We start from the raw sequence: 12,539 nt of genomic DNA on the forward strand, positions 1-12,539 counted from the left end.
ATCAAAAAGTTTGAGAACTTGTACATTTTCCCTGTGTCTGCGTGGGTTTCCTCCGGGTGCTCCGGTTTCCTCCCACAGTCCGAAAGACATGCTGGTTCGGCGCATTGGCCATGCCAAATTTTCCCTCCCCTCAGTGTACCCGAACAGGTGCCGGAGTGTGGCGATTAGGGGATTTTTCACAGTAACTTCATGTGAGTGTAAGCCTTACTTGTAAGAACATAAGAAATAGGAGCAGGAGTAGGCCATCTCGCCCCTCGAGCCTGCCCCGCCATTCAATAAGATCATGGCTGATCTGAAGTGGATCAGTTCCTGATCCCTATAACCCCTAATTCCCCTACCGATCAGAAATCCATCTATCTGTGACTTAAACATATTCAACGAGGTAGCCTCCACCACTTCAGTGGGCAGAGAATTCCAGAGATTCACCATCCTCTGAGAGAAGAAGTTCCTCCTCAACTCTGTCCTAAACTGACCCCCCTTTATTTTGAGGCTGTGCCCTCTAGTTCTAGCTTCCTTTCTAAGTGGAAAGAATCTCTCCACCTCTACCCTATCCAGCCCCTTCATTATCTTATAGGTCTCTATAAGATCCCCCCTCAGCCTTCTAAATTCCAACGAATACAAACCCAATCTGCTCAGTCTCTCCTCATAATCAACACCCCTCATCTCTGGTATCAACCTGGTGAACCGTCTCTGCACTCCCTCCAAGGACAATATATCCTTCCGCAAATAAGGGGACCAAAACTGCACCCAGTATTCCAGCTGCGGCCTCACCAATGCCCTGTACAGATGCAGCAATGATGTGGAGATGCCGGCGTTGGACTGGGGTAAACACAGTAAGAAGTTTACTGAAGGTCTGAAGAAGGGGCTTGGAGCTCCGAAAGCTTGTGTGGCTTTTGCTACCAAATAAACCTGTTGGATTTTAACCTGGTGTTGTTAAACCTCTTACAGATGCAGCAAGACATCTCTGCTTTTATATTCTATCCCCCTTGTGACACTAATAAACTTTAAAAACTTAAAAAAAATCAGGGTGGGGTTCACAAAGCAAAAATAAAGCCTGTAACCCCGCCCTTTGGTGGGATCCGAGCCCCGCCCCTTCCAATGATTGGCCACACAGCCAGGGCTGGGCAGTCTCCCGTTGGAGCAGGGGGCTGTCAATCAGAGGGATTGACAGGTAGGGGTGACTCACTCCCTCCCTCCCTCCTTCGGAGCCCGCTCTGAACAAATTCACTCGCGTTTGAATCGGAGCAGCTGGGCGCCCAGGCTATTAATAGGTGTTTTTGCATAAGAAATAAAATTCTTGAGGAGTTTTGTGTGGCCGAGGAGCGGCGCCGGTGACTTTAGAAGAACAAAAATATTCAGCTGCAACTTTCTACTCACCTGAGAGGGAAACTTTGTCTGAAAACAAACTTGTGGGAAACCATGTTGTCTTCAAGGACTATTCTCCTCATCGGGTTGGCGTTTGTCTTTGTTGGAACAAAAGGTAAGATCTATTTTGTTCCTCCCTGCTCTATGTATATGTTTTATGTCAGATTATATAACTACATGTGTTATCTTTCTTAAAGTTCTTGAGAACTTATAAGTTGAGAACTTTAATATTTAAATTAACTTCTTGAGAACTTTTACATTTCTTGAAGTTCCAGAGAACTTTTACATTTCTTTAACTTCTTGAGAATTTTTTCTTTCCCTGGGTGAATTTGATCAGTGAAATAAATCTCAGTTCACCCCCCCCTCCTAAACCTTCACTTTATTTTGTGCCCTTTTCCCTTTTATGTTTAATCTGATTTTATTTCTCACCCCCTCGATTCTTCACCAACCACCCTGCAGACTGATTATTATTTTTAATACACCCCAAATAAGTGAAATGCACTGTGAGATCCTCAGGACTTGTGTTAACAAGCTATAATTCAAACCATTTTTGTTGTTTCCTCCCATTACTTGTTGAAACTAGGTCAGAATCTGTTGTGGTGCCATTCCAGTTTATTTTTTAAACAGTCTGTATGGTGGGTCCCCTGCCCCCCTCCCGCCAGAGTTGGTTTCACGTAAGAAATTGTGCAGAGCTGTGGGCAGTGGTAATCCAGAAAGAGGGAAGGTATTTGCCCCATGGAGCTCATGCCTATTGTTCAGTGATGGTGCCAACACCCTTTTATTTGAAACAATGCATCTTTGCTTCCCCTCCCCACCCAGAGCCAAGTTTCCACTCCATTCAAACCCACCTTAATTCCAACACTGGTTAGTGTTTTGTTTCAATAGAAAATTATGTGGCTGCTGCCACTTCTAACCCCTGTTCATTTGTCCACACACTCTTGAATGTGGGTGTTGCTGGTGAGATTGGCACGCATTTCCCATCGCTATCAGTTCTTTGGAGAAAGTGGCGGTGTAGATTTCTCCTGAAGTGCTGTCAGTTTTAAAAAAAAATAAACTAAATGTCATAGCTGAACCATTTTGTTCTGAAACCACAATTAAATGCGCACTCACTTTGATGTGCCAAAAGATCATCTGCTTTGCAGAATCTGTTTGGACCATTATGTAATAACTTCTTGAAGCTTGGAGTTGTATATTTTTCCTGTATTTTCCCTGAAACCTGGGTGGGATTCCTCTGGGTGCCCCAGTTTCTTCCTGCAGTCCAAAGATGTGCAGGTTAGGTGGATTGGCCATGATAAATTGCCCCTTAGTGTCCCAGGATGTGTGGGTTGGAAAAATAGTGGGGGTAAAGACATGGGGTTATGGGGAAAAGGCCTAGGTGGGATGCTCTGTCCGAGAGTCGGTGCAGACTTGATGGTCTGAATGATCTCCTACTGCACTGTAGGAATTCTGGGGATTCTATATTTGAATGTGGATTTGTGTGACAAAATAAGCCTTTATCAAAGACAAACCCTTTATCGAGGGGCTGCAATTTGATGTTATGGAACTAGATTAGTAATCCAGAGGCTTACATTAATAATCCAGCAAACACACATCCTCTCATTATAACAGTTTAAGAATTTGAAATTAAAAATTTGGTAATTGAAATGTTCGGGTCAGTGAAAACTCTTAATAGTTCACTCATGTTTATGTGACTTACTCTTTGTGCTGAAGCCATTGCCATTTTAGCACAGGGATGATGCATGTAGTTGCCATTTGCTTTTCAATAAGTGGGAGATTAGTAAGAGATGGGATTATTAACTGAGTTTTTGGGTATTATTTTGTACACGTAATGAAAAAAATTAATATGTTATAGAAATTACGTGGTAAAATTATTTGATTAGTGGGATCGTTTTTTAAAAAAAATCACCTGAGAGCCACTCAAAACACATGCATCCCATTCCAAAACGGATGTATTTAATTTTGCATGTCAACCCTCAGATTATTTGCCTAATACTAATTGTGAAAAAATGTTTGAATAGTTATCAATCTATGCCTCATGTCTGACGCCACAGGAATGATTATTTCCAAGTCCATGTTGGTGTGACATGCTTCATGAGTAGTTGCTGTAATTTGCAAACAGCTCAATATAATATTCCATATGTGAGGGTTGGGCACTGGAACTTGGCAATGCAATGCTGCCTGCAGCTGCTGCAGGATCTATTATTCTACCCCCACGTTGCGTCCTTCTCCGCAGGGTGCTGATAGATGTTTGGAGGAAACTGGACCAATTAAATGGATGCAGTATGCATGGAGATTGATTTTAACATGGAATAAACATCTGAAGGGTGAACATGATGCAGTGATGCCCCTTAATGATGGGTGCAGAAGAATTTTGAAAGTTTTTCTTAAAAAATCATTTACAGTTACATGGGCGGCGCTGGCTATGCCAGCATTTATTGCCCCTGAGAAGGTGATGGTGGGCTGTTGCCTTGAACTGCTGTAGTGCCTAAGGTGTAGATACGACCCACTGTTGATTTTAGGATACAGTTTTGAGCCCTTGATAAATGGTTGCACTTCCAAACAGGAAACTACCATCTGCGTTGTTCATTGAGATCACAATTGGGAATATTCATAGAATCCCTGCAGTACAGATGGAGGCCATTTGGCCCATCGAGTCAGTACCAACCACAATCCCACCCAGGCCCAATTCCCGTAACCCCATGCATTTACCCTGCTAATCCCCCTGACACTAGGGTCAATTCAGCATGGCCAATCAACCTAACCTGCACTTCTTTGGACTGTGGGAGGAAACCAGAGCATCTGGAGGAAACCCACGCAGACACCAGGAGAATGTGCAAACTCCACACACACACAGTGACCAGAGGCCGGAATTGAACCCGTCTCTCCGGCGCTGTGAGGCAGCAGTGCTAACCACTGTGCCACCCCAAATTGTGCAGCTCTGCAACAGCGATGGGAATGGTCAGAAAGCTGTTTATCTGGATAACAGTGGCATTGAGGGTTCTAATGATATGTTGGCACACATGATTACAGTTTGAATGCAAGAACATGGATCGGGATGGATAGAGAGAGCAGAATATTTTTATTTGAGAGAGCTATATGTCCCGAGTCGTCATTGTGGGCAGAGAGAAGACTTTCTGGCCTGTTTTGGAACTTTGCGCCATCTTTCCTCAGCTTTCAGTAGATATAAAGAGGCACATGGGCAATAGAATTATGTGCAGCATGTATGAGGAGTGGGCCAAATGGTCATTTGTTCTTCCATATTTTATTGACCTTTTTGAAATTAATTTACAGTATAACTGGGCCAGCATTTACTACCCTCACCTAACGCCAGACCACATTTTAAGAGGTGACCACATTGTTGTGGGTCTGGAGTCACATGATGGCCAGATCAGGTTTAGATGTCCGATTTCCTTCCCTAAAGAACACTAGTGAACCAAATGGGTCTTTTAAATGATAATTGACAATAATTTCATGGTTATTAGACAATGAATTCCAGATTTTTTATTGGATTCAACATCCATCATCTGCGATGGTGGGATTAGAATCTGGGTCCCTGGATTACTAGTCCTGTGATAATGCCACTACGTCACTGCCTCCCCATGTGTGCTGGAAAATCTAAAAGCAACTGACCTTTTTGGAAGAATGTTGATTTGTGTATCAGCCTAATGGTATGTTATTATATGAAGATATGCCAGTGATGGGCATTGTTTAATTGAGTGCTTAAGCAATGAAAAGAGAGACCGTTGAGACACTAGTAGATCGGGAATAAACATGGTGTATTGTCATTCTGAGATTAAATCTATTATTAAGAAAGGGATCTAAGTCTAGTTTCATACGGCACCAATTCGTTGGTGCCATATGAAATAACTCATTCTAAACAATACAGCATTTAATAATGCTCCGTAGTATAAACTTTCATTTTACTTTTGAGGGATATGGGCATCGCTGGCTGGCCAGCATTTATTGCCCATCCCTGGTTGCCCGAAGGCAGTTGACCTGTGGATTTGGAGTCACATGTAGGCCAGACCAGGTAAGGATGGCAGATTTCCTTCCCTAAAGGATGTTAGTTAACCAGATGGGTTTTTCTGACAATTGACAATGAGTTTGTGGCCATTAGTAGATTCTTAATTCCAGATTTTTCTTTTTGAATGCAGATTCCATCATCTGCCATGGTGGGATTCAAACCCAGGTCCCTAGAACATTAGCTGAGTATCTGGATTAATAGTCTAGCGATAATACTACTAGGCCATTGCCTTAATGTTAGAAACATGGTATTTGAAGGGTCTGCTGCTGGGATTTCGATTAAATTTGTAACATCGTTTCTTTGAACTGAACCATAGAATCCCTATAGTGCAGAAGGAGGCCATTTGGCCCATTGAGTCTGCACCAACACTCCAAAAGAGCATCTTAACCAGGCCCCTCCCACCCTAGCCTAGAACTGCTCACATTTACCATGGTTAACCCACGTAACCTGCACATCTTGGGATACTTAAGGGACAATTTCCCATGATCATTCTAACGGACATATGCATATTTGGACTGTGGGAGTAAACCGGAGCACCTGGAGGAAACCCACTCAGAAATGGGGAGAATGTGTAAATTCCACACACACTCGCCCAAGTCCAGAATCCGGATCCCTGGCACTGTGAAGCAGCAGTGCTAACCACTCTGCCACTGTGATTTGGGCTGAAGTCTTAATCCATGATTTGAACCAATAAGACAAGGAACACAGTACAGCACAGGAACAGGCCCTTCGGCCCTCCAAGCTTGTGTTGATCATGATGCCCTAACTAGACTAAAAAAAAAACAACCTTCTCGCCTTACTTTGTTCAAATCTCTCTATTCCCTCCCCATTCATGTACCATCCAGATGCCTCTTAAATGTTGTTAATGTGCCTGCTTCCACCACCACCTCTGGCAGCGCATTCCAGGCACCCATCACTCTGTGAAGAACTTCTGCCGCACATCTCCCTTAAACTTTTCCCCTCTCCCCTTGAACCTGTGCCCCCTTGTAATTGACACTTCCACCCTGAGAAAAAGCCTCTCACTATCTACTGTGTCTGTGCCCCTCATAATTTTGTAGACCTCTGTCAGGTCTCCCCTCGGCCTCTGACATTCCAGTGAAAAGATGTGTTTGCTGCTGGGAACTGAAGTTGCACACCTTTTATTTTAAAAAAAAGTCCTTCAACTTATGCTCAGTGGAATTTTAATTTTTACTTTTGGACCTCCATTTTACAAGGCAAGCTAAATACACTGGTGTGATATGTAACTATTTATTTAACGTAGACTGGGCATGGGATGTGAAACTGATATTCAAACCTTTGATGTAAAATTCTGATGAGGCTGCGATAATTAATTCCCATGATGTCTTGTATTTTCTCCGTCACTCTCTCTCTTGCAACTTGGAAAATCAATGGATAGAAATCAGGGTTGGAAACTCCAGCCCTTTTTTTTTGGGACTGAATATGTTGCTGGCCTCAGGATGAATGACTCACAACCTAAACTGTCAGTTGAGGAACAGTAGCAAGAGACCGAACTTGCAGGCCCTGGACTCAAGCTCATTGTTATCCTTATCCGCACGCTTTCTAGCAGGGTCATGGATAAGGATTAGCGGTGGACAGCGGGATTAATTGGACAGCTCTCTTTCAAAGAGCCTGTGGATTCGATGCGGGTTGAACGGCCTCCTCCAGTGCTGTGGGGTTCTTTTAAATGGGAACTTTGTTCATTCATTCAGTAGTCCTGAAGCTAGTTGTGGTTAACTTAATCTGGAGGAGAAATTGAACCCGAGAGTTCTGATCTGCATTTTTTTAAATTCCAAAAATATACTTTATTCATAAATACTCTGAAATAAACCATTGCAGAAACTGCATTTCCAATAATTACAAACAGTGCAAAAAATCAGTCATACTTACAATACTTTATGGTGCTCTGTTCCAAGACATTGCATTTATCACAGTTCAGTTCTTCAACAAAACAATATACATTCATCACATTTCACTGCGTGCTGTTTCTACAGAGTTGCACACAGTTATGCAGTCCAAGGTTTTTTTTTTAAAGTTACTGGCCCCTCAGTCTGTCTTGGTTGATGGGCTTTAAACGGTGGCCTTTCCCCATTCTGATCTGCATTTTTGAAACTTGGCACAATCCTATGTTAAATGGTGTATGTTTGAAGGTGAGAATTAGTCAGGGAGGCGAGGGAATAGAGGACTACCAAGGTCAGGCTTCTTTGAGATTTACAACTGAACTGACCCTTGGAGAATTTAAACTTATTCCAGAAGGGAGTTAAATCCCTTTCTCTGGTCTGTTTTGTGCGTAGACTGATTTATATATGGTTCAAAAAGCGTTTTCTCACCCTGCCCTTTATTTATTTAAAATTGTGCATGCAATTTGCATGTCCTATAGCCTGAAATGTGCAAGCCTTTGTCCTTTGGTTGTGCTTAGGCCCTGAAAGCTAATATAAAAGTCATGTCCATTTATGTCGCAGTGTCTCTTGTTGTAATACAGATTGAACTGGACTAGCAAGTTAGTTCAAATCACACTGATTTCAGTTTCACCAATTGCCACAATGGGCTGAATTTTTGCGGCCCTGTGGAAATGGATTTGGACGTGCTGATGTTGGGGGTGGGGGAAGGTTACTGGAACCACAGCAAGCTGCCTCCCCAATGTGTTCCTGCATCTGAGGACTTTCACTGGGTAAAGTGGGAACTAAGTTGGCTGCTACTCTGTGGAGTCAAACAGCCAATTAGTGCGCAATGCAGCACCACCCCCCCCCCACCCCCCCGGCCCCCCCTTGAGGGCCATTTATGCCTGTGCAAAAATCAGCAGTAGCCTCCACCATTCTTAATAGGGCATCGAGTTAGTTTCCCCTCGGGTTGCGTTCATGGGCATGCTGTTGACATGGATGGGTTCAGGACCCTGACATACGAGGCTGACATCCTGATGTCTGTAGGAAAATCCAACCATAAGTAATAATTGCACAAGTTAGTTTCAATTATGGAATGAAGATAGCATGGAGGAGGCCATTTGGTCCATCGAGTGTGTGTTGGCCTCCTCTGCCAGAGCAACTCGGCAAGTCCCTCTCCTCTGCCCTTTCCCAATAAGTCTACAATTTCATTTCTTTAGGTGCTTTTCCAATTCTCTTTTGAAAGCCAACCCCACCCATGGCGCATTCTAGATTGTGACCACTCATCGTGTGTAACTGAGTGGCTTTCAAGACTACGTCAAAACTCTTAGTGTGTGATGGAATTTGGAGAAATTCAGATTGAGCAAGAACTTTCATCAATTACAAACAATCAAGCTAATGTATAAACCCTTAACAAAGATGTCTACAATGTTCCAATCAAGCCAACTTCCACAAACAACCCTGTGAACAGGCTCAACACAGCATAGACTAAGGCTCACGTGATACTGAGATTGAGGCTGTTAGTTGAATTCTGCAGTCAAATGCTCTTGAGACTCAGAACAGTTTGAAGACAAGACAGAGACTCTGGTCCAGCCCCCAACTACAGCAGATTTTCACTCTTCAGAAAAGCAACACAATTTCCAAAGGGGAAAAAAACACGGAGGGCGAGAGACTTCTCTTTCAGCTTGATGCTGCTAACACTCCAAAATCCAAAATGAACCCCTGTCACCTGACCTCCCCACAAGTTTTTCCCGCCTCCCAACAATGACATCACCTAAGGCTGTGAGCATAAATTGAAAAAAAATACTCTTAATGGTACACTAACATCACACTTCCCTGTTGGGGGATTAACAACAGTCCAAAAACTACATGCTTGCTCATGCATTTTTTTAAAAGTGGTTTCAAATTTTTAAACTGCTTTGGTGGGATTTAAACTCCTGTTCTCTCTCTCGCTTCTGAACTCTTGGTTTATGATCTCCTTACACTACCATAATAGACTGACTAATCAGTGCTTCTTTTATTCTTTCATCGGGTCTCTTGCACATGAGGCCAGCATTTATTGCCCAGCCCCAATTGCCCTGGAAGGCAGTGGTGAGCTGATACCTTGAACAGCTGCAGTCTATGTAGTATAGGTACACCCATAATACTGTTGGGGAAGGAATTCCAGGACTTTGACCCAATGACAGTGAAGGAATGACAATATGATTCCAAGTCGCGGGGAGAGTGTGTGGCTTGGAGGAAAACTTGATGGTGTTCCCATGCATCTGCTGCCCTCCTCTTTCTCCAGGGTAGAGGTTGCAGGTTTGGAAAGTGCTGTACAATGAGCTGGTTTGCCTGGATGGTGTTCAGCATCTTGTGTGGTTAGAGTTGCTCTTGGAATCAAAGAATTGCAGAGGGAGGTCCATCGAGTCTGCACTGGCTCTCTGAAAGAGTATTCTACCTAATACCACTCCCCTGCCTTATCCCTGTAACTGTACACATTTTTTTTCAGGTAATCCAATTCCCTTTCGAATACTTTGATCAAACCTACCTCCATCACATTCAAGAAGTTGTCCCAGACTCCAGTCACCCTCGGTGAAAATTCTTTTCACATCTCTTTTGCCTTTTTTGAATCTGTGCCCTTCAGTTCTTGATGTTTTCTTTTGAGATGGAACAGTTTCTCACTATTTACCCTGTTCATTCCCCTTAGAATCTTGAACATCTGACACTCCAAAGATGTCCGGGTTAGGTTGATTGAGCCTTAGTGTCAGGGGATTAACAGGGTAAATGTGTGGGGTTACGGGAATAGGGCCTGGGTAGGATTGTGGTCGTTGCAGACTCAATGGGCCGAATGACGACCTCCTGCACTGTAGGGATCTTATGATCTATCAAGTCTCCCCTCAGACTGCTTTTCTTCAAGGAAAACAAACCCAACCTCTCCAATCTATCCTCACAGCTACAGTTCTTCATTCTTGTGAATCTCGTCTGTTCTGTACTCCAATGCATTCACAACCTTCCTCCAGTATAGCGCCCAGAGCTGAATGCAGTACTCCAGATGAGGCCTAACTAGTATCTTATACAAGTTCAATATGACCTTACTCTTTGTATTCCATGCCCCTATTAATCAAACTAAGGATACAATATGCTTTGTTAACTCAATGCCCAGCCGCCTTCAATGACTTGTGCATATACACCAAGGCCCCTTTCTCTCTGCATCTCCCTTTACTTTATACTGTCTCTCCATATTCTTGCTGCCAGAATGTATCACCTCGTACTTCTTTGCATTGAACTTCATTTTCCACTTGGCTGCTGAATCCACCACCATGTCGATGCCTTTTTGAAGTACAAGATTCTCCTCCTCCATAGTTGACAATATGTCCAATCTTTGTATCATCTGCAAATTTTGAAAATATCCCCTGCACACCACTGTCTAGGCTACTAATATATATCGGGAAGGACAAGACTCCCAACACTGAACCCTAGGGAACTCCACCACAAACCTTCCTCCCATCTGAAAAACAACTATTTTGTTTCCTGTCACTCAGTAAATCTCTCAGCCAAGTGCCTAACTTCCCTTTTACTCCATGAACTAGAATTTTGCTTTCAAGTCTGGTATGTGGCTCTGTGTTAAATGCCTTTTGGAAATCCATGCACGCCATATCGGCAGCATTGTTCTCACTTGTCCTAGCAAGTGGAGAGTATTCCATCACGGTGCTGACTTCTGCCTTGTCGATGGTGGGCATGCTTTTGGAAGTTGGGAGGTGAGTTATTCGATGCAGGATTCTCCTGCCGTTCACGCCAGTGGGATTCTCTTGTTCTGCTGTAGTGAATGGAAATTTGACTGAGCACCAAATTCTCCCCCCTCTCTGACAGTGGCAGCGGGGCGTGAACAACCAGAGAATTCTGTCCCATGCCCTGGTTTTGGAGCCACTGATTATTTGTGGGTCCAGTTGAGTTTCTGGTTAATAGTAGTCCCTAGCACATTGAGAGTAGGGGGATTAAGTGATGGTGATGCTGCTCTGTGTGGAGGGTGATGGCTAGAGTTCCTCCTGTTGATCATTGCCTGGCATTTGAGCGAAACATTGACCACAACAGCTCAGTAGACATGCCATTTTTGTTTGAGATGACCAAAATGATCGGGTACCAGATGGCCAGCGATTGAAGTATTGCAATATTCCTGTTAGTAGACAGTAATGGGTTCTTGTACTTAAGTTAAACTGGCTATTGGGTGCTGATTTTGGAGAATTCCTAAATGAGTGGGTCTTAAATATGTCATTAATAGGCAAGGATGGGACACCATTATGAACGCAAGACATGGGACATATGTATACCTTGTGTTATGAGCTTTTGCCATCTTTTTGTTTCTTGATTTAAAGTAACATTTATTAGTCACAAGTAGGCTTACATTAACACTGCAATGAAGTTACTGTGAAAATCCCCTAGTTGCCACACTCCGGCGCCTGTTCGGGTACACCGAGGGAGAATTTAGCAGGGCCAATGCACCTAACCAACACATCTTTTGGCCTGTGGGAGGGAACCGGAGCACCCGGAGGAAACCCACGCAGACACAGAACGTGCAGATTCCTCACAGACAGTGACCCAAGCCAGGAATCGAACCCGGGTCCCTGGCGCTGTGAGGCAGTCGTGCTAACCACTGTGCCACCGAGGAAAGTAACTTATAAATTATTCTGGCATCCATTCTCGAATTCGCTGCCAATGATGGTGGTGGAGGCGGTTACAATAGGGGTGTTTAAGGGGTTTTTACATAGGCACGTGAATACGGAAGGAATAGAGGGATATGAAGCAGGCAGAAGCGGTTAGTTTAATTTGGCTTCATGTTCGACAGAACATTGTGGACTGAAGGGCCTGTGTTGTACTATCTGTGTTCTATGTTCATTCAACCATGGCATATCTCTTGTATCTTCCAAAACTGTAGCATTTAAGCGCTATTACGCTAAGTGCTAAAATCTATTCATTTTTCTTATTTATGGAAAAATATGCTTTGCAGCTTTCTGAATGGTGGCATGTTTGTAGCATAGGTACCACCTGAATGGACAGATTGTAATCAAAACTCGATTGAGGTGCTAAAATATTATCAAAAGGTCACATTTGTTACTAGGCACCTAACATTCAGCTGAAGTTATGTTTGAATGGACTGTTGTAGTGCTGAAGGTTGTAGTAGTTGGGTGCAAATGCATAAAATCGCTACAGGCCCAGGTGACTGGTGGTGATTTAACCTGAGGATCACCACACCTCAGGCGGGGGGATGCAAGGTTGAGAAGGCGGGGGCCTTC

At 43.6% G+C, this 12,539-nt stretch overlaps 1 protein-coding gene across 2 annotated transcripts in view; it reads left to right on the top strand.

The window, feature by feature from the left end:
• Positions 1–1,160: 1,160 nt before the first annotated feature.
• The window catches only part of LOC144499879 (CD99 antigen-like protein 2), a 60,487-nt gene continuing 49,108 nt past the window's right edge, over positions 1,161–12,539 (top strand). For both annotated transcript variants that reach the window (XM_078222492.1, XM_078222493.1), the window contains exon 1: positions 1,161–1,480. In XM_078222492.1, coding sequence (XP_078078618.1) covers positions 1,420–1,480 — 61 coding nt within the window. In that variant the 5' untranslated portion in view covers positions 1,161–1,419. The remainder of the gene's footprint in view (positions 1,481–12,539) is intronic.

Source organism: Mustelus asterias, chromosome 10, assembly GCF_964213995.1.
Source record: "Mustelus asterias chromosome 10, sMusAst1.hap1.1, whole genome shotgun sequence".
NCBI classification, from domain to species: domain Eukaryota; kingdom Metazoa; phylum Chordata; class Chondrichthyes; order Carcharhiniformes; family Triakidae; genus Mustelus; species Mustelus asterias.